At 40.5% G+C, this 27,698-nt stretch overlaps 1 protein-coding gene across 1 annotated transcript in view; it reads right to left on the reverse strand.

The window, feature by feature from the left end:
• Positions 1-2,090: 2,090 nt before the first annotated feature.
• Positions 2,091-27,698, reverse strand: part of TTLL12 (tubulin tyrosine ligase like 12) — a 59,585-nt gene continuing 33,977 nt past the window's right edge. Inside the window, exons 4-14 of the mRNA XM_044994569.1 lie at positions 27,030-27,189; positions 26,201-26,334; positions 22,116-22,192; positions 11,344-11,460; positions 11,050-11,244; positions 9,964-10,075; positions 8,200-8,351; positions 8,008-8,089; positions 7,427-7,495; positions 3,886-4,024; positions 2,091-2,827 (exon numbers count right to left, since the gene is read on the reverse strand). Coding sequence (XP_044850504.1) covers positions 2,676-2,827; positions 3,886-4,024; positions 7,427-7,495; positions 8,008-8,089; positions 8,200-8,351; positions 9,964-10,075; positions 11,050-11,244; positions 11,344-11,460; positions 22,116-22,192; positions 26,201-26,334; positions 27,030-27,189 — 1,389 coding nt within the window. The 3' untranslated portion in view covers positions 2,091-2,675. The remainder of the gene's footprint in view (positions 2,828-3,885; positions 4,025-7,426; positions 7,496-8,007; positions 8,090-8,199; positions 8,352-9,963; positions 10,076-11,049; positions 11,245-11,343; positions 11,461-22,115; positions 22,193-26,200; positions 26,335-27,029; positions 27,190-27,698) is intronic.

The raw sequence follows: 27,698 nt of genomic DNA on the forward strand, positions 1-27,698 counted from the left end.
AACTAAAGTCCATTAATGACTTTCAGAAGATTGTTCCTCACATTAATTTACTCACTATGGGCCTGATCCTTCAGCCATATACCACTTGACATAGTGCTTATTCTTGTCAGCTGTTGTACTGACTTCAGTGTCTTGTCTTCAAAGCGCTGTGCCTAGAAATGTTTACGATTAGGAGGAAGAATTCCCATACTTGCACATATAAACTTTAAGGACATAGTATACTTTGCAGACTGGACCATTATAGTTGAGAGGTAGGGGAAGGTTTCAAACATATTAAACAATAAGTAACTTACTATTCTTACAGTATGATTTTTTTAAAGGGCTAAAGCCAAAAGGATGCTGCAACCTAGAAGAAAGCTGCCTCCCCGCTCCATTTCCTTGCCACTACAACTAGTGTAATTTACTTGGCTAAAAAAAATAGACAACATCAAATCCAGAGCACACAGTCAGGAACTGATGACAGCGCCCAAAGAGTATCCAATGAGCACCGAAGGGGGGGCGGGGGGCGGGAAATCACAAAAAGAGGAATTAGTGCCTTTAACCTGCTTGGAACCTGGATGCTTCACTAGCAGATTGCTAGTATTCTCAGCTATTATCAGAGCAAGCTGCCTCCCCTGGAGGGATGTCTGGCTGCTGGTGGCCCCAATTAAATACACAGGCATCTTATGACCATCCTGCTAAAATACTTACCTACGTTCCTGATTATCTGTTCCTCCTTTAGCTGCTTGGAGACAGGTACAAGATGTTTCTGCTGCTTCAAGATTAGTGTTGCAGCCTTAAGCCAGAAGACACTGAGTTGTAAATGGCTGAACTAGAAACAGGAACTTTTTGTACAAGGTACCTGGGACAGGAAGTTTTACCTTTCCTCTATTGCTAGCACATTACTATTACTTTTATGACCCTTCTTCCCGGTCCCCCCTTACACTATTAGGATTTAAAACCTTCCTCTTTGCCCCAGATCCACAGCAATTTCCAGCAGTGACTGATTTTCACTTGCCCATTTTATTGCCAGATACCCTGAAATTGCCTCTCTCCTTCATTGCCATGTTTCCTAGGTATATCAAGCAACTTTAAACTAAGCGTCTTAGAAATCTGAAATATGTGGTAGTGCTTGGCAGACATTAGTTCTTCGGACTGAGCATTAGGAGGATTTGCTTTTAAAAAAAAATTCTATGGCATAATCAACCCTTTTCTATATGAAGACTGAAAGATAACTGGTTATATTCCTTGCTTCCTTGACATCAGTGCAAGGCTAGAAGCTATATATGATTGCTGCAGGTTAAGATTGATTAAAATTGTATCTTTACACTTTGCTTAAAATCTGAAATGGATTAGTTTGTGTTACAATGGTTATCAAAAAAGGTAATATTAAATTTTATAATGCTATAATACTTCAAGAAATAAATAATGCACATATACAATGTAAATCATCTCTAAGGTTTAGTGTAAGATGCTGAAATCTTAGAGTTTGTTAGAAGAGACCCTTATATCATCTAGGCTGAAGGTCATTAAATTTCACCCAGTTACCCGCATAGTGAGCCCAATAGCTCATTTGACAATAGTGTAACTTGTGTTGGCTAAAGCATAATACTAATGTGAACTAACTGTTCCTCAGTACACACAAACAGTTTAATTTGGCCAGTACTACTAGGAAGGGGTAAAATTCTGAGCCATAGCTCTTGATACAGACATTGCCAAAGATTAAAAGGATCCTTTGTTCTTGCATTGTTGACTCAAAATAAAATACTGTTCCATGTCTTTTCAGACCTTTGGCAATGGTAATGGCCCCTAAACCATTCCTCTCACCTCCCCATTCTCTCATTGTACTGTGGTTCTTCCTTATTTATTCATTTTGCTATCTGAGATCAAATCCATAGATAGGCATTGACCTCAATGAGAATTTTGCCAGATGATATTCAACCTTAACTGCATTGCAAAAAGGAATGAATTGTTTGATATGTGACAGAGGAGCTACAGTTTCAATCTAATTTCAGCATTACCATGCATGCTAAAACAGCTCAAAACTACTAGATTGGGATATATTCATAGACCTCATTCAACTTTAAAAAGACGACAGCAGCTATGACTAGTTTTTGAGAAAGTATCGTGACCTTTAATTGAAAAACTAACTCTAATGTTGCTGTAATACTTTATTACAAACAAGCTTAATAAATGTTCGCTCATTGGAGTTATCAGATGCAACCCTAAAGTAAGTTGCTTTACATCAATTTGTGGAATAAAGCATTTTAGTGCTTGGAAGACAATGGTATTATACAGAAAGGAAGAGATGATGCATGACCTCAAACATTTTGATACAGGAAATTATTACTCTAATGCAGACACAGAAAATTTGTACAACACTTCCTGCTATGCAAATCAGGTATACTAGGCTACCTAAGAAACAACAGCTGATTGCTCTAGTTACTATTAAATGACTTATTGAAGCCCAGAAAAATGTAAGTCAACATAAGTTGATTATTAGAACTGAACAAGACAAGAAACTGCAGACTATTGATTACAAGAACAGTATATGCCCATTCAGATGATGATAAAAGTTTTTCTTCATTACCATTATAGGAAAATAGTTGCATAAGCAGCTCATAGAACTGAAATATAAATATTGCTGTTAAGCACATCTGTAAAGGAAACAAATAACCAAGTCACGCCTTCTAGGCCTAAACAATGTACGTCACATGACAATTATTTGTTTCATCCAGAAATAGGGTGCTGAAGACATCATTAAAAAAGGTAGGGTGGTATTTGCAGGCTCTATCACAGTCAGGGTTGAAGTTCACCTCCAGGACCTGAGGCTGCATAGTTCTTTTCCCTGAAGAGAAACAAAACGTTACATTTTACTACAAAGTATACATGAGACGCTGGGAGCCGTCTCCCTTTGCTGTAGCAGAGACCGTAGAAAGAGGCTGAAGATGGTCAACTCTTACTACATACCCAGGTAGGGTTTTTTGAGGCCTACAGTATGAGGAAGTGAGACACCAAACCCATTTCTAGGGCAAATGCCATAATCTGAGGCCTTGCCCATATGAGAAAGGTGCACCAGTTTAACTACATCAGAATTAGTACATCTTTCTTATTTAACCACAACTTTGAGATACACCTTCCATAAAAGGCTGCTTCCCCCTTTATTTTTAGGCACCAAGCCTCCTTCGCTCTTTGTATTGCTCTATGGTTCTCTAGTTCACCTGGTACAGAAACAGAGCTGGGTTTCTCAGCTGCAGCACAAAATCTCTCATCTCCTACTTATAGGGGACATGGTGATCAAGATTCTAGTCTGACCTTCTGTACAACACAGGCCACAAAACCCCCTCACTTAGCCATCTATTTCCTCTCACCCCTAAAATAAGGGCAGGAGGTTGAGTTTCCATTTTGAATTGCAATAATGTTTGAAGAGTAAGAAAAATGCATTTTGTACAAATAAAGACAAAAATGTAGATTCTCTTTCCTGCCTGTACTGATTATAGGTGAATTAAACCATGGGATTTATTATAATTACTTTTAGTAAAGACTGCTCTCCTTGTATAAGTGTACCACCACCACAATAGGAAAGGGTGCTCGTTGATAGAATGAGCAGATAGCTGCAAAGCATTATGCCCACCCAACTTCAAATGTTTAGCAGAAACAATGGCAGTATAGAGCCAATAAAAAGAATTAGACAGATGCATGGCAGCAGCTCCACTATTATTACTAACAAGGAGACCAGATTCCACCCTCACACATATGCAACCCAAAGGACATCAAAACAATCTGTTTAAATATAAATATCATGGAGCCCGGCCTACTTTTTTTTTTTTTTTTTAAACAGCAAAAATTTTGAGCAAAAAACCCAAGAGAATAAATTTAATCTCTCAAGGAACAGAAGCATCTTACCATCTCTGGTAGCATCCCACTTAAGCATCAGGTCAATGGCATATACTGCTCGCGATGATGGATAATCACAGATGCCAAACGGTGCAGGTTTAGATGAAGCAGCTTGGAATAATTCAGCAAATGCCTTAAAAATCTCTGCCTATTGCCAAAGAGAAAAGTCAGTTTCTGAATAAAATGCAAACAGTTGCGAGAACCCTATAAAAGGGATTTTTGTAGGTGAAAGTTTCATTTATGAGTCAGAAATGACAAGCCTGCAGACAACAAGAACCTTCAGCATTTCAGTAAAAGGGGTCAAGTTTCTTCAGGAATAATTTAATATTTGTTCCCTCACACCCACCCACATCTAAGATTTTCAAAAATAGGGGCCTGAAATTAAGCTGCTAGATCTATATTTATGTACCTAATACCTGGTCTGATTTTTGTAAGTGCTGAGCACCCAGAATTTACCTCATGACTATATACTACAGAAAATCCTAAAAAGAAAAAGTAGTATAATGCTGGAATTGAATCCATGTCTAGGTCATTTTGTACAGCACTACACTTCTGAATCTACCGCAGTGCATGGAGTGCAAATTAAAAAGGAAAGGAAAGTTATTCTGTGAATACCAACAGTTACAGCTCAGAAGTTTTGGCATCCAGTCAAATCAATCCACTTTTCTCTCACCATTTTACAAACATACAAAGAAGATTCCAAAGTTTAAAAAAACTGAACAATTTCCAGTCTGAACACACTATGACGACATTTCGGGATATAATATGGAGACCAAATAAAGAGATGTAAAGGAGTTATGGTACATGGAGTTTTTAATATCCAAGCCACATTAGAGTAAAATACACCTACTGTAAACATTAAAGAAGTCTAATTCTTGGTACTTTACCCAGAATACTCCTTGAGGGATACTTTGTCTGCCACTGTTTAAAAAAAGATTTTCCTTTGTGTAATTTTAAGACTTATCCTACAACCACTCTCATACCCTGAATAGCTTTACTTAGTGAGTAGTTCTAGTGAAATCAACTGAAAAAACACGAGTAAGTGTCTGCAGCATCAAGTGCTTAGTTAACCACCTCTGTAATTCCTGGCTCTTGATCAACAGGAAAACAAACTATTGACTAGTTACCTTTGCATTCAACTTGTTCTTTTGAGAGCCACCCAACACCACAAAATAACCCTAGGTGACTGTTTCACAATCCACCTTCTACTCATTTTCATTTGTAGAGTTACCACATTTGGAGCTTCCGTGCAGCTCTATAGTTAAAACATATCTCGGCACTAGGGAACTGGCAATGTTAGAGCACTTTTGTGGTGACAGGACATTAAGGGGTCTCTGCCTTTTATATTAAGCTCGGATAACATGGAATTCTAAACTTGCGAAGATTAAGAGTTAGCTTGGACAGCAACTGAAAGTTCAACCCAAAAGGAAAAAATTTAGTTCAATAAGTTTGGCTAAGGGTCTGAGTTATAAGAACAGAAACAGACTTAAACTATTCATTTACCCTTTGTTTTCTTGTAGTAAAAAACCCCAAAGGCATCCACACGTAGGCTCTGCTAGCCAACCTGGCGTAATGACCTCAAGAGCAGTAACCAGAAAGGTGTACTTGGAAAGTACTCATTTCCATCTGCTATGCCAGAATGGCTAGTATGTGCATTCACACCCTTCTGAACAACCTGGCGTATACTACACAGCAAGAAGGACCAAAATTCTGTAACAAGGTCCTCAGAGCTGTTTTGTTAGAGTGCTGCAGCTACAAATTAAGCAGCAGCGTTATGTAGTTAAGAGACTAAATATGAGAATAAATACTAAAACCTCAGCCAGTACAGTAGACTCTTAGTTGTTTTGATATTACTGTACAATAACTCCTCACTTAAAGTCAACCCGCTTCACATTGTTACGTTGCTGATCAATTAGGGAGCATACTCATTTAAAGTTGTGCAATGCTCCACTCTTACGTTGTTTGGCTGCCTGCTTTCCCCACAGCTGGCAGCCTCCCTACGGCCCCCTCCCCCAAGTGCCTCCTGCCCACGGGCAGACTCTGCGGAACAGCGACTTCCCCCTCCTCCCCCCGCCTCCTCCCGGCTGCAATCAGCTGGCTTGCTGTGTTCGGGAGGCAGGGGAGGGAGGGGGGGAGGTGCGCCAAGTCCTCACTCCTCCCCCCTCCCTTCTGCCCAGGGCAATCAGCTGGCTTGCTGTGTTCGGGAGGCAGGGGGAGCCTGCGCGCCAAGCCCTCGCTCCTCCCCGCTCCCTCCAAAACGCTGCAAGCCAGCTGATTGCCGCCGGTAGGAGGCGGAGGAAGAGTGGAGGGGCGCCAAGTCCTCGCTCCTCCCTCCTGCTTCCAAAATGCCACAAGCCAGCTGATTACCCTGGGCAGGAGGGAGGCAGAGGAGCGAGGACTTGGCGCACCTCCACCCTCTCTCCTGCCAGCGGCAATCAGCTGGCTTGCGGCGTTTTGGAGGCAGGAATGAGGGGGGAGGAGTGAAGACTTAGTGCACTGGCTCCCCCTCCCTCCCCTGCCTCCTGAACACGGCAAGCCTGCACCTCCCCCCTCTCCCCTATGCGGCAATCAGCTGGCTTGGCATTTAGAAGGGAGGGGAGGAAGAGGGGTGGAGCCAGGACACAGTGAGCGAAGTAAAGGGGGAGGAGGTGGGGGGGGGGGAGAAGAGGCAGGTCAAGGGTGGGGGCTTGGGGGAAGGAGTGGAATGGGTGGGCTGAAGGTTGAACCTCCCGCCTCTGGTGCTTGTAGAGTAGGGGAAGCTGCCCTGGAACCTAACCCCTCCATAGTTACATTAATTCTTATGGGGAAATTGGATTCGCTTAACATTGTTTCACTTAAAGTCGCATTTTTCAGGAACATAACTATAATGTTAAGTGAGGAGTTACTGTATTTCCCTATCTTGGGGAAGCAGTCAGGGGCTGAGGTCAGCAAAGTTTCTGAATAAGTTTGCTTAAAAGTGCAGTAGCGAAAAAAAAAGTTAACCATGTTACTATTTAAATTGTCATCTTTCAATACCAGCGTTAACCTACTGAAATGGAAGGACTGGTCCACAAGTTAAGTAGTACTGTTTTAGGCTTCATGCAGATTCCTGTGAATAGATCACTGCAGCCACTGACTGTTTACAATCCAGGTTTTACCAGCCTTTGAGATTGTGACAAATTAGTGTTTTAAATGAAAGCTTAGATTCTATGCACCATTCTGCAACTAGGGGCGAGTCCTCCAACGAGCTCTGCAACATTTTGGAAACATGCAGCATTCTGCTTCCGCTGTCTGTCCATCAGTACTAATTTTGTTCCCAAGCACAGTATACCATGACAACTTTTCATGGAGAAAATTTAAAACCCTAAGATAATAGTAACATAGATGACTGAGCATTTTGTATTTCCAGACTTTAAAATTTTGGGACTACTGACTTTTGCTGCACTGAAGAGACATTTGCTCACTACTCACTAACCTGGTAAAAACACCTGAACCTTCGAAAAACACCTCTGCCTAAAAGAAAAATTTAGTCAACATCTTATAATATGGATAAGAGGGATTGGTGACTTACTTGCACACTTTTCCAGGAATACTCAGGATATTGCTTCTCAAACAGAGGAATAAATTCATCATAGTGAACCTAAAATAATTTAATGGCATTAGAGATTGGGATTTGCTAGATTATTCCCACCAGGAGCTAGGATTTTTTTTTTTTTTTTTGGAACAGGAAGGAGTAATGAGCTGCAGAACCTATAAACACACATGGTACAAATTCCAAATAAGGTCCTGGGAAATTTCACTGCCTAGAAAGTGCAGAAATGAGAACTATTTGTTCCAAGCTTTTCTCATTTCTACCAGACAGTTCTTTTTACTATGTGGTGAAAACTCTACACTAAACCATCAATTTGGGAGTGGTAAGATGTCCTTTTAATACTTTTTATATGGATTTGATTAGAGATGTAAAATTTGTGCCATAATCTATGACTATTTCCTCTGGATCCCCAATCTGGGAAAACAGTTGCATCAGAACAGGTATAGCCTGTCAAGTTTGTTTGGGTGGATATGCTTCAGGGCATCTAGTGACAGTCACAGATAAAGGATCAGTATCTTGATTGACTGAAGACATTTGCTTTGCATGTATCACTTGCTTACCTGTTTTAAGGTTACACCAGAAGCATAGTTCATGACAGTAAAATGCTTCTCATAGTCATCCAAATCATCAAGTGAAAATGCGCTAACAAATAAAGGAAAGCGACAGTGTTACTTACATAAAATCTTGGAAAAGCAAGGCATCACAATTTAACCCCGCTAACTCCTTCACTCCTAGAAAAAAAAGGTTATTACCGATTTGAGAACCGCAGCCAAAAAACATCATAAGCATACAGCTTGAGTGGCTTTATGGATCGCAGAAGCACAACGTAACGAATGTCAAATTTAACCATCCCCACATCTTCCCGATGAAACAATACTGGACTCTCAATATACTTAGACACTACCTAAAACAAAAACAAACAGAGATTGAACACAATTAAACCCTAAGGAATGAAGATGCACAATAGATGATGACAGAAACAATTATCAGTGGGTTTGGACAGTCCCAAGATATTCTACCAAACACACATTAAGCCAAGTTTCCTTTTTTAAAAAGTTTCTCAATATTAGCAATGTAGCCTTTGTTTGTAACCAAATAGCCTGAGCGCGCTCTCTCTTATCAGGTCAGTATACAGAACTAAAGTACTACCCTCCTCACTCTATTGAAATCTTCTATTTAAATTCTGTGCTTACATTATAAACCTTTTCATAAAATCCAATCCAACCCAACATTTGTCCCTCCTCAGATGACCGGACATCTTCCCATTGTCCAAGGATACTTTTCACCATCAAGAAAATTCAGGCCCTCACTTGCAATACAATTATATGGCCATGCAAATGGCAGCATAATTAATATTACTCTGAAGTTACCTTTGCTCCAACTCCTCAGTTCCCTCAGCCCCATGAGCTGGTGTTCATTTATCTAGGGGGAGAGGCGGTGTGTGACAGAGCTACCAATGGACAAAGTAAGTATGGAGGGAGGGGAGATAGTGAGCCTTCAGGGTATGGGGTGAGGAACAAGGGCAGCCATCAAGGGATGCCAGCAATGCTACCTGCACCCTACCCAGAGATGCTATAAAAGTTAAGAATGTCCTGCAGCACATTAAACCAGATTCATAATACCTAGGACCTTGATTATGTTGTTAAAAACATATTTTCCCTTTGTTTACAAGATGCTTGATAGTGAGTCAAAGCATTTTGTTTTGTATCTTAACTACACACTGCTTAGTTTTGGTTTACTGGTATAGAAACACAGTTCTAAGATGGTTTTTAAAATAATGGCTAGTTTATAGAAAAACTAAACAGATTTTTTAAAGATGTATTCTATTAAAAACAAACAAAACAGTCTCACTTTATATATTATCAGCTTTCTTCTGACCTAAAATGGTGCTGTAATTCTTCATGCATTTTTTCTTTGAGGTTGGAATTTCAAAAGGAGGCATACAGTCCAAAAGAGATATTCTATTAAGTCATGGGACATAAAGCTTATGTGACAGTCTGATGTAAGACCACACACTGTTGGCTTCCTATAAAAAGCCACGTGACGCATCCATCATTGGTGGAAGAAGCATTTTGTGCGTATGAACAGTCATACTTAGAAATGACCAACCTGAGGGAAGCAGCAATAACTTCCTTATATTTACAGCCAACAGAAACTACATGAAAGTGAGAATTCATCATCTTAGATTTCTTACTGAGTAGCATAAAAGCAGCAACACATTCAATCATTTATTACTGTCAGGGAAAATTTTATTTCTGTCCTAAAGAAACAGACACGGTCTACTACGAGCAAATAGAAAAATATTCTAACACTGCACTGCACAACGCTAAGAGATTTCAATCTGAATTCATCAAGAGTTCACCCTTTTAGTGTACAAATGCTCACAAACATATACCAGCCATTACAACCTCTTGAACAAAATTACACCCCCCCCTTTTTTTTATGCTTGTTGTAAGAATAAACATTTAAAAAAAAAACTTGCTTCAAACCAAATGGGAAGCCCACTTTCCTCTAACCTTTGGGCTGCTTTCCCTGTGCCTGATGATGATGTTAAGATTGTTGGTGATGTGGGTGTCTAGGCTTCTGGCCAAGTTCCATGGTTTGCATATCCAGTGATTGTCTTCTCCCCTACAATAAAAAAAATACAACCCAATCAAGGCCACATCATGTCAGTGCGCACCTCATTTATCTTTACATATTTTACTGGCAAACCTCCACTCTGAACCACATGCTGGTATTGCCCGATGCATTACCAATCCCAGTGTTTTTTGATGCAGCAGGCAAGGGTGCAAGAACCAAGGACACCTGGATCACAGCTGATCTGAGCTAGGATTTTGGGGGCTCTCGCTTTCTTTTTCAGCAAGGGCCTACCATACTTCCACTGGTAAATCCCTTTTTCCTTCATACATACCATGACTACATCATAAGTACTTGTTTGTAGGTCAAGAGATCATTCTGATCAGGCAATCACGAAGTTTGAGAACATTCTAGGTGGGTGCTTTAAAACTTGTAAATTAGGTTCCCCATGGCCACCTCTGCGCCAGCCAAGTTACATAACATACAGCTATTCTCTTGGGGACTGAACACTGAATGTAGTAACATGAACCCCTTGCCCAAACGCATCTGTCAAGCTCAGGAGAGCATACCTTCTCCTCACTCTCTTTCCACTACCTAGAGATCTGAAGAGGCTGGAAATAGAAATGTGTTTTAACCAAGAAAATTGGGCACAATCCCTACCCTAGTTTAAATTGCTTTTAATTGACATTGGCACACAGAGAAAGCTATCTGCCCACACAAAAGTTGGGAATCCTAGTACATTTGTAAAATGGAATTTTGCCACCGACTTCAATGGAGTCACGATTTCACCCTATATATTTCAAGGTACGTCACATTATATATTTTGGAGTTAAAAAACATAAGTAAAGCCCACACTTCAGATAAAATCCTCTAGAACATAAGTGAAATGCAGCTAGTACAAATTAATGGCAGCAGAGTAGCTGCTTAATCCAACAACCCAAAACATGCACTTGCTGGTACTTGGAGAAAGTTGGTTAGGAATTTGCAAGACAAGCAGCAGCAGCAGCAGCAATAATATAACTTACCTCCTCTCACGCTGCTGAAAATAGCTGATAAACTGGGGTAATTCTGTGTGAAGGTTAAAAGTACGAGGCAGCCATTTTGGCCCCTCCGTCCCTCCAACTCGTCTAGATATGGATGCTAGGCAATCCTTGACTGTCAGGAGGTTCTCACATGGAAACTGATTCAACATCACATGGGGCCTCTCTTCACTTAGTTTCCTACAAGAGATGGAGGTCACTTAAAAAGACCACTCCAATGGAACAGAGCTTTTTATATGGTAGCCAGATAATTTGTACTTGCAAGGAAATAGCTGTCACCTGTAATCTTTGAAGTGGGAAAAGTTGTAGAGGATGTCTGCTTCTCCCTCATCTTCGGTGAACTCAAAACGTGGGTGTTTCAAGTTGTTGAGGATTTGGGGAAGGTCTGTGTAGACCCTGGGAGAAAGGAAAAAGATACATACATGCTTTGTCAATGTGAGAGCAGTGTCCCCTCTTGAAACCAAAACTAATGGCTATCTCAATAGAAAACATGCAACACAAAATAATACACTTGTTAATTGACTAACTTCAGAGGCCATTTTTTTTTAGTTATGCAAACATACTTGATGGTAAGTAGAAAGAGCTGAGCACCCTCAGTTCTTATTCAGAGCATCAGGTCTTTATTTTCCACACTGAAAAATGTAAGCCTGCAGAGAAGTCATATTCCAGTGCATGCCTCATCACAGTCCTGCTAATGAGGAAGTGAATTTGATCTTACAGAGTCAGAAGCAGCACTGCAGCATCAAGTACGGTTGGACACAGCAAACCCTCAATGAACATGTTCACATTTAGAGCTATTTTTAAAATGTAGCAAAAATCAGTTATGAAGCATAAACAAAAACTAAATGAGATGTTTTGAGTCTGATACTTTTTAAGAGTTTCCAACACAAAATCCCAGTTTAAGATTGATAGTTTAACAAGTGACCTCACTATTTGTCAAGTCCAAATAATTCAGCAGCAATGCAATCTGGAGAGAATTTTAGAGTGGCTTGGAAGTGAGACTAACAGTTCAAGATGTAGAGAAAAAACATTAAAGAGAAGGAGGAGACAAGCAAAAAAATAGTTCAAAATTGCCTTTGCAAACATTTAGACAAAGAGTGTCAACAACAGCTAATCACTTCCTCAAAGAGCCATCGCATTTCATCTCCTCTCCATTTCTACTGGCTCGTGATGCAGAGTCAGGCTATATATGACTTTGTTCTATCTTTTCTACTGCTATATAATTACAGAACACATCAAGGGATGTGTCTTTGCAAATGGACCCCTTATACATTCCATGATTGTTAAGGGGGAGAAAAATACATCCTTCAGGAGAGAAAAATGTCAGATGTTTATACATTGCGGCCAAGTTTTGTGCAACTCGAAGTGTAACACATTATACAATTTATGTTGTAAGGTATTTGTACATAATGCTAATATTCAATTTAAAAAGGTGTGTGAGTTTAGTGCAGGTGAAAGGTATCAGCTTAACCTGTCCTTTAAATCGGCTTAGGTACCCAATGACTGGAAGTTAGCTAATGTAACGCCAATATTTAAAAAGGGCTCTAGAGGTGATCCCGGCAATTACAGGCCGGTAAGTCTAATGTCAGTACCGGGCAAATTAGTCAAAACAATAGTTAAGAATAAAATTGTCAGACACATAGGAAAAAAAACTGTTGAGCAATAGTCAACATGGATTCTGTAAAGGGAAATCGTGTCTTACTAATCTAGTAGAGTTCTTTCAAGGGGTCAACAAACATGTGGACAAGGGGGATCCGGTGGACATAGTGTACTTAGATTTCCAGAAAGCCTTTGACAAGGTCCCTCACCAAAGGCTCTTACGTAAATTAAGCTGTCATGGGATAAAAGGGAAGGTCCTTTCATGGATTGAGAACTAGTTAAAAGACAGGGAACAAAGGGTAGGAATTAATGGTAAATTCTCTGAATGGAGAGGGGTAACTAGTGGTGTTCCCCAAGGGTCAGTCCTAGGACCAATCCTATTCAATTTATTCATAAATGATCTGGAGAAAGGGGTAAACAGTGAGGTGGCAAAGTTTGCAGATGATACTAAACTACTCAAGATAGTTAAGACCAAAGCAGACTGTGAAGAACTTCAAAAAGATCTCAAAAAACTAAGTGATTGGGTAACAAAATGGCAAATGAAATTTAATGTGGATAAATGTAAAGTAATGCACATTGGTAAAAATAACCCCAACTATACATACAATATGATGGGGGCTAATTTAGCGACAACGAGTCCGGAAAAAGATCTTGGAGTCATTGTGGACAGTTCTCTGAAGATGTCCATGCAGTGTGCAGAGGCGGTCAAAAAAGCAAACAGGATGTTAGGAATCATTAAAAAGGGGATAGAGAATAAGACTGAGATGTCCTGGATTGGTACTTGGGCTATGAAAGCTGCTGAAGAGGCTTGCACCCAACAATACGAGGTCAACTGTGACCAGGCCGACCGGAAGGGGTGCAGGCAGTTGAGGAAAGAGTAGGAGGGTGGATCCTGGGATGTGACTGGGGTGCCGTCCTCGAATACACCCTCAAAATGCCTGTTTCAGGCTTCCTCGGTTTCTGGAAGGGCCAGGCTGAGTAGGCAAATGGGAAGACAACGCGTGTCTCTGCTTAAACCCCTTGTCTCTATCCTTTTTCCTGTAGGTGCTCAGCCAGGGAGTCCCCCAGGACCTAGACGGGGGAAGTGGACGAAGATGAAACGGCTTCATACTCCTTAGCAGGCTAGGAAGGCCCAATGAGTGGAGGGTGGCACGGGAGTCTTTAAAGCTGTAGAGCCTTGCATTCGTGAGCTCAGAGAAGAGCCCCACTCCCTCAAACGGGAGGTCCTGAATGGTGGTTTGCATCGCCTGGGGTAATCCGGAGGACCGTAACCAAGAGCTGCACCTCATGACCACCGCAGAGGTGACAACCCTGGCTGCCGAGTCCATAGTGTCCCAGGCCATCTGGAAGGCCCCTCTCGCCACCACTGTGCCTTCCTCCTTAAAGTGGTGAACTCCTGGACTTGGTCGTGTGGGAAGGTCTCCTTGAATTTGCTAAGGGGAGTCCCACAGATTAAAATTGTATCTGCCTAACAAGGCCTGGTGGTTAGACACCCGAAATTGCAGGCTGGCCGTTGAATGAATTTTTCTGCCAAACAAGTCCAGTCTCTTGGTGTCTTTGCTTTTCGGCATGCCACTGACTTGCCCCTGCCTGTCCCTTTCAACAACAGTGGACATGACCCATGACTCCGCTGGAGGGTGCACTTACAGATATTCAAATTCCTTTGCAGCGACGTTGTACTTTTCCACCTTCTTAAAAGTAGGCAGAATGGAAGAGGGGGTCTACCACAGCGATCTGGCAATCTTAAGGACCCCTGGGTGGACGGGCAGCACGACCCGGGCTGTGGTGGCGAAGGAGTCCAACCTCCACCAACTCCTCAATCTCCAAGTTCAATTTGGTAGCCACCTTTTTAAGGAGGGCCTGGTGCTCCTTGAAGTCATCGAGGGGGACTGCCCATTTGGGAGGGGCCCGCCCTTGCTTTGCTCGGAGATGACAAAAATGACTGCACCACAGGGGGAGGGCTCGGTTCCCCTTGTTTGTCCAGGGATGGCTCATTAGGTGTTGGAACTTGCTGTGCTGCCCACTGCGTCTGCAGTGCCAGATGAACTGCTTGCTCTTTAGCCCCTGGGGCTGCTTCAGGCAACAAGGGCCCTAGGAGAAGCCAGGGTCCCTTGCCACTCTTAGGAGTTGGAGATGGATCACTGGCTGGGCTAGGGGGTCAGACCACAGTGGTACCCCCGTGAAGCTCTGGGGCGGGCACGTGGCCTGACATAGGTCCTTTGCCTGAAGCCCCCTTCCCCTCTGGTGCCGAGGCGGGGGGGGGAGGAGGGGAAAGGAGGAGCTCCTCTTCTTTTGCCGCTTCTTGGGCACCGGCAAGGTGCCAGGTGGAATGCTCTACACTGATGCCAAGATAGGAGCCCGAGTGGGAGGGCTCCCATGCAGGACGAAGGGCAGCCTCCATGAGGAGGGCCCTCAAGTGGATATCCCGCTCCTTCTGGGTTCTAGGCTGAAAGTTTTTACAGATTCTGCGCTAATCCTTTCTATGGGACTCCCCCAAGCATTTCACTTAGCTGTCATGGGGGACACTAACAGGCACTGGCCTGTTGCATGACAAGCATCGTTTGAAGCCGAGGGGAACGGGGAATGCCCTACTCTGGGGCGAAGTCCCAACCAGGACCCTTACTACCAAACTAACCCAACACTTAACTTAGTTAGCCATTAAGTACCAATCTACTATATATAAAGATGATCACCAATGAGTTGTAAAGAACTGCTAACGCTCTTGCAAAGCAAGACGAGGCGCTCCGACCAATAGTCACGGGCAGCAAGAAAGAACTGAGAGTGCGTTAAGCTGGAAGCACCTACTATTCCAGTCCATGAGCATGGCACTCAAGGGGGTGCAACAGCTGGCCCTATGGATACTGCTACAGCAAAAATCTCCGACAACTGTGCATGTGGATGGTGCACACACCTAGAATGGAAATGACACGAGCAAGCACTCGAAGAAGAAACTACGGCTGTCGATTAACTGCAGTTAACACACGGGATTAATCAGTACCAGATGTGCTAAAGATTCATATGCCCCTTCATGCTTGAACCACCATTCCAGAGGACATGCATCCATGTTTATGACGGGTTCTGCTCGATAGTGATCCAAAGCAGCATGGACTGACACATGTTCACTTTCATCATTGAGTCAGATGCCACCAACAGAAGGCTGATTTTCTTTTTTGGTGGTTCAGGTTCTGTAGTTTCCGCATCGGAGCGTTGCTCTTTTAAGACTTCTGAAAGCATGTTCCACACTTTGTCCCTCTCAGATTTTGAAGACACTTCAGATTCTTAGCCTTTAGGTTGAGTGCTGTAGCTATCTTTAGAAATCTCACATTGGTACCTTCTTTGCATTTTGTCAAATCTGCAGTGAAAGTGTTCTTAAAATGAACATCATGTGCTGGGTCATCATCTGAGACTGCTATAACATGAAATATATGGCAGAATGCAGGTAAAACAGCAGGAGACATACAATTCTCCCCTAAGGAGTTCAGTCACAAATTTAATTAACACGTTTTTTTTTAAATGAGCGTCATCAGCTTGGATGTCCTCTGGAATGGTGGCTGAAGCATGAAGAGGCTGAAGCATGAAGAGGCATACAAATGTTTAGCATATCTGGCACGTAAAAATGTTGCAATGCTGGCTACAACAGTGCCATGCAAATACCTATTCTCACTTTCAGGTGACATTGTAAACAACAAGCAGGCAGCGTTATCTTCTGCAAATGTAAACAAACTTGTTTGTCTGAGCAACTGGCTGAACAAGATGTAGGACTGAGTGGACTTGTAGGCTCTAAAGTTTTACATTGTACTGAGGGTTTTTTTTTTGTAATTCTACATGTGTAAGTTCAACTTTCATGATAAAGAGATTGCGCTACAGTACCTGTATTAGGTGAATTCAAAAATAATATTTCTTTTGTTTTACAGTGAAATTATTTGTAATAATAAAATAAATACAAAGTGAGCAGAATACTTTGTATTCTCCGTTGTAACTGAAATCAATGTATTTGAAAATGTAGAAAACATCCAAAAATATTTAAATAAATGATATTCTATTATCAACAGCACAATTAATCACGCGATTAATTTTTTTAATCACTTGACAGCCCTAATGGAAACCCACCTGATGGAAACTCCTCCATTTGGTGGCTAATACTGGGCCAAAAGACAAGGCATTTGGCCTTCAAAAGGAGGGGGGGAGAAGGTGCCTGGCCCTTCCAAGTGACAGTTGATGCCTCTGGTAAGTCTTCATTCCGCGTCACTCCTAGACATCATTTTGTCAGGCTGTTCGCCTCTACATTACTTTTTTTTTTTTTTTAGCATTTCCAATAAATCTTAATAGACTTCTGCTGCTAGCTGTGCATCAGACATCTGCTCTCCTCAGCACAGGAGCTGAATGTACTTTTTGCTAGTCATTAATTCAATTGACAAGTGGGTCATCTTCTCCCAGCAGGGTATCATATTAATAAATCAATTTCTCATGAGCATTAATTCACGTAGGAGGTCTGCATAAGCTCTGTACTGCGCTGCATCACAAGGAAATGCAAGTACTGATCTAAATATGGTTATTCTATACTTCTGGTTTAAAGAGTAAGCTCCCCCTCCACAGGTACAATTTAAAAGGTGGATTAAAAAAAAAAAATCCTCTAAGCACAAAAACAATATCCTTTCAAAAAACTAAAAATCTCCAGCTATCAAGGAACACTGTCACGGTAGTTCTTCACACTGACCTACATTTACAGACACATGGAAGATACAACTGTAAGGAATACTGCTCTCCTAACATTTATTTTAAAGTCATTCTTGTCTCTTTCAATGAGCACCAGGGCTCCTGAGCCAGCTGGGTGCTTTCATGAAAAAAAAGCCTCTGCTTTGTCAGGGCTCTTAAGATTAAGAAAACACCAGGAAAATTCATACCCCAGCACAATACATTGTGTGTCCAATTTGGGCTGGGCCAAAGGACATTCATACTACCAAGGAGTTGAAAGTTAGGCATCTACTGGCTACAGACTACACACCAACCTCATCTTTAAACTGTGTAGGGAGGATAGCCTTCCAGTACCTCCTTTCCCAAACATAAGTCAACATGGTTTTCCAGAACCATGCAGAAAGGACTGCAGGTGGAAGTCAGGGCCATTGTTGGATACACCACCATATTCACTCTTGCAGTTTTAACTCATCGTTCTGGCAATGGCATAAACTAAGCCATAAGATTCATGAACATATTATCTAACCCAGGAATTACAAGTTGTTCTTAAAATATGGGTTACAATGCATAGAGCACCACAAGTCCTATACTACTGCTTTTCTTGTTAGCTAAGCCACACAAAAGAATGAACCAAAGTACATTCAAGGTGACTTCTCCCTTTTGACGACAATGATTGCAGGAAGCCTACTAGAGTAAGCAAACTCAAATGAGTCTGTGTTTCTATTAGTTGCAGAGGAGACAATTCTGCACAAAGAGTAGGACCTTTTCACTCACATCAAATGTGGAACGGATCATGTTTTTAAGATGCTGAAGCTCCACCCCACTCCCTAGAAGTCTGGGGAAGTGCAAAGAAATTGAAAGGCAAAACATTTAAGATTGAAAAGGAAACTTTTATATGACAATACATAATTGAACTATAAAGCCCTCTGCCACACGATATCATTGAGGACAAGAACGTAACAGGATTAAAAGAAACCAGACATTTGTCTGATAACAAACAGTTTATATTACATCCAGAGACAGACTTCCAGTACCTCCAGTATATCCTCTCCCTCATTCACACCAGAAAGTATTACAGCCTCACAATTAATGGCATAACCAATTATTGTGGCTTGCAAGAGACACTTCCCAACAAGCAGGTTATTCTACAAAGGTCCACTAGGGGGTATCTAGCACCTCCATCTGAAGCATCTGGAACGGTCCAGGGATTAGAAACAGGATACTGGACTAGACAGACCTCCATGACAGTACTTTCTTCAAATTTGAATTGCATGCAAAGGGAAGTATTAGAATTTTTAAAACCTCTTAGTAAAAATGCACAAAATCTCATTTTAGAGCCTATGATACATGATAGAGTCTCTAACTGCAACTCTGACACATGGAGGGGAAAATAAAAAATCAACAGGACAAGTCTTAAAATTCACCATAGAAACAAATTTACTTGCTCCTGACTCAGCACAGGGGGCTGGACTTGATGACCTCTCAAGGTCCTACCAGCCTTACATTTCGATGATTCTAAGTTACATCTGAATGATTTAGAAGCTTTATAATTATACTTCAAAACCAATAAGGAAAGTAAGCAACAGCATACATTTGGGTTTTCTGAATGATTTCCTCCCTTCCACCTCCAAAACATATCGAAGCCTGAATATTCACAACACAAATTGGGGTAGGGAATAAGATTGATTGCATTTTTTATATATATCTAATGTTGTTGTGCAAACAATGTTGAACCAAAACACTGACACTGAGCAAATTAAACTGTCTCCATGAAGGTCTATGATGCCAAGAACTGGTCTGGGGTTGAGAGTGAATTGCTACAGCTGAAATCTGAAGTGACTGATCAAGACAAAAAAGATTTCTTCTTATGTCAGCTCTTTAAGCACTTTTGGAAGCTTTAAGGATGATTGATAGCACTGATGAGAAATGCTGGAAAAAGATCTTAACACAAAGAGAAAAAGAACAGATCTAACACAAATTGAAGAGTGTTTTACGTGCCAAAAATTTACGCAACAGCATTGTCTCTGAAATTTGTAACGAGCTTGAAAAGGAAGTAAAAAGCCAACATTAACCACCAATGAATAAAATTCTCCCTGTAGAAATAGCTCAAGCTACATAAAACAGTAATCACTAACCTCCCCTTTAGAGATATTTGTTCTTGGTTTCCTTTATTCTACAGTTTTAGAATTTGCTCTATACATTTGTCACCTCCCCATGCTCTGCGTTCTACCTCTACTTTGAGGCAAGATGACTATGATACACCTTTTAGAAATTCAGACTGGAAACAGATTTCAGGATGTGAACTTTACCCCTCCCTGTACAAAAGGGGCACAGAACATAAAACTCCAAATCTGGGCTGTGCACGTCCCTCTGCTTTTGCATGCCCGCCTGATTTTCCTCCCAGCAACAAACATCAAGGTGTACATGGATACAGCGCTGCCACTACCTGCGGGCTCACCAGCCCCGAGATAAACCCATTCCACAGCATCTGAAAGCCACTGAGATGGGGGGGAAATGTCAGTGGCTCAACAAGGTATGGATTCTGATTCCTTCTTGGGCTCCCTTAACCCCCTACAACATGAAGCAGAGCGCCCACATAGCAGTTTGCACAGCAGAGAAAGTTCTCTCACATACACACCACGTAGCTGTCTGTCACGCCAACAGGCATATCCCACCCATGAAAGAAGCTGCATCCTACAATGGATTGTTATAAGTTATTTGAGATGTTATCTAATGTCAAGAAGAGACCACACCACGGACTGTGTGGGGGAAGATACGAGTACTGATGATGTTCCTTAAGAATGAGAAAACAGGGAGTATCAAGAATGCTGCAAGGCTTTGGATTCCTGCTGTGAATGGCATTTAACTGACATATTTACCTTGGGGAAAGAGAGGTGGTGGATGGAAGTTCTAATAGGGAAAAAGGCAGCTGGTATACTCAGCAATGTTACTGTTGTCCCTATCCTAACTATACTTCATATTCTGCCCCTCTAATTTTCAGTGATTGCATGCAGCAGCAATCCCACTGAGAAAGAAACTCTTGCTTACCTCTGCAGGTTTTCCAACATGATAGTTCAACTGTTTCTGGACAACTGAAACAACTGGGGGAAGCCCAACTTGAAAAAGAGACTTTCTATAATCATCTCTCCTCAGGAAAAGAAAGGTAACCTATGGATCCGTATAGAAAAACCCACAAAATAAGGTGCTGGGCTTCTAATTGAAAATAAGAAAACTGCCATCTTTGTACTTTAGGTTTCTGTATCCCACTATACTGTCCATAATTAATTAATTAATTAATTAAGAGATATGCTTCTATAACTTAACTGAAACGATCCTTTCATTCTATTGAGGATGGGTGGCTGGCCTCAAATACTGAAATCATACAAGAAGTTTAATGGCAAATCTCTTGCAGTAGCACACGTCATACTGGAGTGGGGGTTATGGCTAAGAGCTATTCCCTCTAGCATCCAATGCTACCATACCTTTTGATCCTGGTTTAAAATCCTGGTTTAAAATCCTATTGAACTACCTTTCACAACCAGGCCCTTCCTCCAGCCCGCCTCTGAAGGATTAGGGCCATTCTGCTGCTGTTGTACAGAAAGGCATACCGTATATACTCGTTCATTAGCCCGTTCGTTTATAAGCCGACCCCCAAGATGGTTAGGTAAAAACAGCAAAAACTGTATGACCCTTTCATAAGTTGACCCTACATTTCAGGGGTTGGCAAACTTTGGCTCCTGGCCCATTAGGGTAAGCCGCTAGCAGGCCTGGACGTTTTGTTTACCTGGAGCGTTCACAGGCACGGAGCCCCTCAGCTCCCAGTGTCTGCCGTTTGCTGTTCCCAGCCACTTCCCATAGCTCCCATTGGCTGGGAACGGCAAACCGCAGACACTGGGAGCTGAGGGGCTCCGTGCCTGTGAACGCTCCAAGTAAACAAAATGACGATGTATTAGATATTTAATTCAATGATTCCACAGAGTTTAAAATCATCAAATTTTGGTGTAGACCATTTATAAGCTGACCCCCACTCTTTGGTGCATCACTTTTTTACCAAAAATATTTGGCTTATGAATGAGTATATACAGTATATCCCAAAGATAGTTGGAAGGGGTGGGGGGGAGAGAATTACCTGTGTCCTCCCCTTGCCTCCCCATATATATACTGACCAGCTTTAACGTGACCCTTTGGTAGCAGTGGCAACTGAAGAGATCAGAAATGGAATGTGCATGGTCTAATCCAATGAGGCGGCATGGGGAAACTTGTACCACTGCTGCTGTACTTGCTCTGTGGATAGACTGAAGACTTAAAATTTTCCCCATGGACATTAAATTCACTAGTTAAAATAAATAAAATGTAGAGATTCCCAGCACCAAGATGTTGTGCTAAATTCCTTTCATCCTGACAGTGGCATCTCTTCAAGAATCTAAAACGCAGAGTAAAAGTTATAAAGGTGGCAATATCCATTGCTCCTAGACAGATTCCAACTAAAGAACTAGTAACTCCTGCAGTCAGAATTCCAAGCATGGATCAATATAATACCACCTGTGCAGGGGTGCTGGAACAATTTGTATAGTGGGGATGCTGAGAGCCACAGAACCAAACTGAAAACCCTGTAAATGATAGGAACCATTTGAAGCCAGGGGGTGCAGTGGCAGCATCTGTGCCAACCTTCTGGAAAGGATAAGCCTCCTATTCAGGTTGTATACGTTTCAACTGTCAGGAAGCATTTTAAAGGCATTTTGTTTGTAGATACATACTTGAAAATTTTATTCTTGTCATAAACTGGTGGATTTATAGCCACAGGTAGTTTCTCCTTGTTTTTGTCTAAAATAGCCTAAAAAAAACAAAACAAAGAAAAAACAAACACGTTTATGTTAAGTAGTGCAAGCAAACTTCTATCAAACCTCACAATCTTAAAGTGTTAAAGGACCGTGTACAGTAATTTGGGCCAAAATTGAGTTGATTTTTTTTTACAAAAGTGCATGAAAACAGAGAAGCTGTGAAAAAGAAATTAATGCAAGAGAGAAAAAAGTTCAACAGGACGTAAAACAACAATGCTTGGGTGTTTTATTAGTGTTGGTATATGAAAGATTCCCTGAAGCACAAACACTTCAGAGTTCATCCTCTCTCCCTTCTCCACTCCTATATTTAAAAAAAAAAAATGAAAAATATCAGGTTAGATAGAAGTGCCCTTGCACACTTGGGCAATCACGTTGTCTTTTAGCAAAAGATAAACTCCCTTAGGACTCTACTTTGAGAAATCTACATTGATTTTTTTTTTTTAAAAGACAGCCAAGGTATAGCTTAACTGAATAAATGATGGTTTAATGTACTGTAAACTGGGAAGGCAGTCAGAATATCAAAAGGTGGTGTTGACCTAACTCTGCTCCTATTAAAATAAATGGGAATTTTATCATTGACTTCAAAGGCATTAGTGGTAGGCTAACACTGAGTGCTTTAGAAAACCCCATCCATGATGTCATTGGCATATTTGATTGTAAAAGGAAAATTGTCACACTCCATTCATTGCAACAGTCTGCATCAAAAGGAACTGTGTGGGATATCTGGGATGAGAAGCAAAGGGTCTCTCATGGAACTGGAGCATCTGAACCTATGGATTAGTTCCTTTGGATACGGTTACAGCAGCTCTTGAGAATGGAGATTCCATTGTGACATACACTTGCGCTATCCCCACATAGGACACTGCTGGGACAGGCAATCCAGTTCAGATACAGGATTCCAATCCTTAAAATTATTGTTGCTGGAGATTCAATTACTTATAATTAAAAGGTGCAAGCAAAAAGCCTAAAAAAGAACCCTAGCCATCTCCAAAAGAGATTGGATTGCAGGAATATAAATTACTTCTTGTTTTCACTACATAGTGAGAAAAAAATCGGCACTTGAAATTGTAATCTTCTGCTCTTAAAATACTCCAAAATACTATTGCAGAAATCAAATTACTCAGTGTTAATAAGATCCCAGTTTAAGTTATAGCTTTTCTGTTTACTGTGTTGTACTGTTAGTAACAGTGAGATTAGTGATCCAGCAGCCACATGCTTCTGTGTTCAAAGCATCATGTTTGTGACTCTACTACACAAAATATTAAAGCCTTTCAGATCAATGTAAGAGGAAATTGGCCTTCTGATTCAAGGCAGGACAGATTACTATTTTAAGTTTATGCAGCAGAATTTGAAGGAAACATCAGTAAATTAAGATACCATAAAAGTTTAATAAACTGTAAATGGTTAGTTACATATTATAAATAAAATATTTTCAAGTTGCAGAAACTGAGTTGTAAAAATATTTTTTATGTAAAATATGAATTGCAAATGTGCTCAGGGAGATTTTCAGATATTTTGCACTCATCTCTAATATGCTTGGCTACATAAAATAGATGGTGTCCTATCTTGGTGTACAGGATGGCACCAAGCACCCAGAGCTACTTTGCACTGGTATTTCATCAGTCTGAGGAAGTTCAGCAGCTAACTGATTGGTATGGAAATGCAACATGCACTCAGGTGGCTGGTGCTTCTGCCAACTGTTCCCATGACAACTCTTATGGGTATCAGAATGAGACAAAAAAGAGAATAACTGGGATCTGAAGATCATCTCCCTTGTAAAGATGTACTGCGTTATCATAGATAAAATGACAAACCAGCTGCAAGAAACACTACTTCTCTAACTTAACCTGATAATTATAAAACAGAATTAAACCACATACAGAAATGCCTTATCCTGGGCTCAAGGCACTTTTGCTCAAAAAAGCAAACATATGATCAAAATTAAAAGTGAAATGTTGCTCCCAGTCTCTAAACCAAGAAAATACAGCCCTCCAAAAACAAATACTATCTCCTCAAAAAAGTCTGACATATGTAATAAGAGACTGATTATTTTTGGTATTTTCATTTGTTTGGGTGGAAACAAGCTAACCTGGTTTCTGACTGGCTGCAGTCACTAAAGTAACTGGGGTTAAACAGCTATCCCACCCCTCACCATATGGCCCCAAAGTAGCAGACCACTGTGGTGCAGGAGGGGTGCCTTCAAAGGCGCTGCCTGAATTTTGAAAGTTCTGAGCACCCAGCATGGATTAAAAAAGAGGAAGATTAAATCAAAAACCTATTTCTATTTATTTTTTAATTAAAATTGTATTTTTAAAAGCTATTTAAAATTAGACTTGTAAAATTGACAAGTTAAAGCCTAAATTTATTATATCTATTAACATCATTTAATTAAATTAAAAAAATAATATTAAGCAGTCTGTTTGCTGCCAAGTTTTAAAGAAAATCAATATAGTGAACTGGTGGAAGTCACAGGCTAAGCACCTGGTACCAGAGTCTGATGAAGTGCTAAATCAGTTCTTGACAGCAGTAGCCTCTTCTGAAGGTACACAGAGAATATTTTCTTAATTTCAGTTTTTTCTACTAATTCAGTTCACTGGATTAGCTCATTCAAAATTAAGATGCCAACTGGGAGTTGAAAAAGCAGGAAAATTTGTTTTCTTCTTCCCAACTATGAATAAAAGCTAGGTGTAAGCAGATGTAATATACTAGTTCTAAAATGTTGACAGACACGGTGAGCAGAAACAATCAGTTCAGTTCACTAGCTACCAATATTAATTCCTTTGTTTAATAAATTAGTTTTAAATGCAAAACATATTTTGATAAACTTTTTTTTTTCTTATCACAGATTATGTATCCACCATATTTAAGGTAGCTTTATTTAATAAAAAAAAATAAAACACTGTTCTGTGCATTTTTAATTGAATTAGTATTTCCATCCAAATAGAACTTGAAAAAGTAAAAAATTAATCACCTGGTAAAAAGATAAACTATATAATTGCTTAAATAAATGTACATAGATATAAACACATCTTCTTGGTTAGCAAAAAGCAGCACCAAATTTAGTGTAAAGGTTATGTTTAGTTGCAAATTAGCATTTTTAATTGTTATCCACCAATGAGATTCAGCCTCTCTTAAATGGGGTAAGTTATTTTCTTAAATCCGTGTAAATGCAAAACACGATTAAAATCAATTATTCAAATTTAAAGTTTCCTGACAGCTGATTTAAACCATGTTTAAAATCAATCCACCCTATGAGCAACCAACAGTTTTCACTGATGCATAAAAGTTAGTCTCCTGTTTTGGAAAGTTTTGGCACATTTTTTGTAGCCTATTTGCCAAAAGAGAAGACACCACACGACATTCACTTCACACCCTTAAAATATAACCAAGTTCTTTGTCACAGCACACAAGCTCAAAAGGGAAGTATTTGTGGGAAAGATACCTGAAAAGCAGAGTCATCAGCTTGGAAATGCTGTCCCCAGTGTAGTATTTAATTGCTTTAGAATTGTAACATAAAATGAATAATGAGGCTGGAAATAAGATTTTGTTCCTTGCATTCAAAGATTAATCTTCCTATATTATGGGATTGACCAAATATTCTGTAATAATAAATCCAATAGGGACGAACCTATTTAGCAATTGCTCCAACCTCTGAATTAGCATGATGAATTCCACATAATTTGGGTTTATGGCATGTCAGAAGCCTTTGAACTAGACTACTCGGTGCCTCTGTTTGATGTGAGATAGCAAAGGGAACTGCAAGATGTGGCAAGTCACTATTGTTTTAGTTTTAGAACTGCTATATATTTTTTATTTCTGACTTCACTACATCTCCTTCGTCTTATATAGAATTTAAATTTATATTAGGCAATCTGTTAGATTATGAAATCTTGATACTTCATATTGCAGTCAGGAAGAGAAACAAAACCAAAGTAATTCCAGGTTTTAAGAGATCGTCCTAATGAGAGAGATCCTAAAGAAAAAATTCATTATAATTATACCTGGTAGTGATCTTCTGACGGTTCTGATGTAGAATAGTTAACATCCAATACCTCAGTAGGCGCCCATGGCAACAACATACACTTCCTGATTAAACGATCAGTTTCCCCATAGGCATAGTCACGAGTCACTTCCTCTACGGGGGGGGGATATAAACGTAATTGTAGGGTTGCTAGTCATTTTCCATTAACAACCTTCCCCACACCACATTCAGGCAAATGACATAATTCAACCATAAATTATGGGACAACTGCAATGATTTAAAAAAAAAATTTTTTTTTAAATGTGTAATTTAAAAATGTAACTTAGGGTTAGCTACATGTTCAAATCTTAATTTTCCTCCCCCCCAGGAGCTCCGCCTCATTCAGTGCGCAGGACAGATGAAGGGCGCCAAATTAAGGCTACCTGGGCAATTTTAAATGTGTCATTTCCTTATTTTGAGCGCTTTACTTTGTAGCTTAAATAATGTCCCTGTAATGTAGTTTGTGTAATTTTTGTATCCACTGCTTTCTAACCAAAGCAGTTCAGTTGGACAACAAAGAGAAACTCTCCAATCCTTTGGTGTAACAACAACATTTCTGGGCAGAGGAAGGCCTCCACATCTTCTTTAATACGAGTCATGACGTGAGTGAGAAGTTATCGCTATATAATGTTTTGCCACTGAAAAGGTAGAGGTATAAGTGTTTTAAAGACATGCAGGATGTTGGAGAGGTGGGGGGTGGTTTAAGCTCAGACTGGAATTGTGATAAGATAGAATGGGTTTGGTATGTAAATTCAGTTCTGAACTTTGGTTAAAAACAGATCACGTACTTGATGTACTGACACACTTACCACCAGTTTCAAGGTCCCTTAAAGGCCAGAGAACCGTGTAAGCAATTTGCTGAGGAATGTAAAATAAAGGTGCTGTTGCAAAGGTAGGCTCATCTGAATGCTGAATTCGGGATCCAAATTCATCCATAATATACCAGACAGGAACCTTCTCCTCTGCAGTCTGGGAGGGAGTGGGGAAGAAGGGAAGAGAGAAGACAGACACCCCTTACAAGCATGCTGTTAAAAGAATGCTGCAAGACAGAAGGGGTTAGGGGCTCATGCTAAAGCTGTATTACTGCGCTCTGTTTCAACTAACCAAGATTTATGATTTTCCAGTGAAGGAAGAACTGATGACAGTATGAAAGTCGAGATAATTTTAGATTAGCAGAAAGTGTAGAATAGTAATAATAATACCTAGCTCTCATATAGTGCCTTTCATCAGTAGATCTTGAAGTGCTTTACAAAAGGAGGTCATCATCATCCCCATTTTACAGATGGGGAAACCAAGGCACAGAAAGGTCAAATGACTTGCCCAAGGTCATCCAGCAGGCCAGTGGCCCAACCAAGAATAAGACCCAGCTCTCCCGAGTTCCAGTCCACTACTCTATCCTCTAGGCCACTCTGCCTCCCAGAAGAGTACGTTTAAAAAATAAAAACAAAAAACAAAAACAAAACAAACAACACTTAAAG

This window comes from Mauremys mutica, chromosome 1 (assembly GCF_020497125.1).
Source record: "Mauremys mutica isolate MM-2020 ecotype Southern chromosome 1, ASM2049712v1, whole genome shotgun sequence".
In the NCBI taxonomy this organism is placed as follows: domain Eukaryota; kingdom Metazoa; phylum Chordata; order Testudines; family Geoemydidae; genus Mauremys; species Mauremys mutica.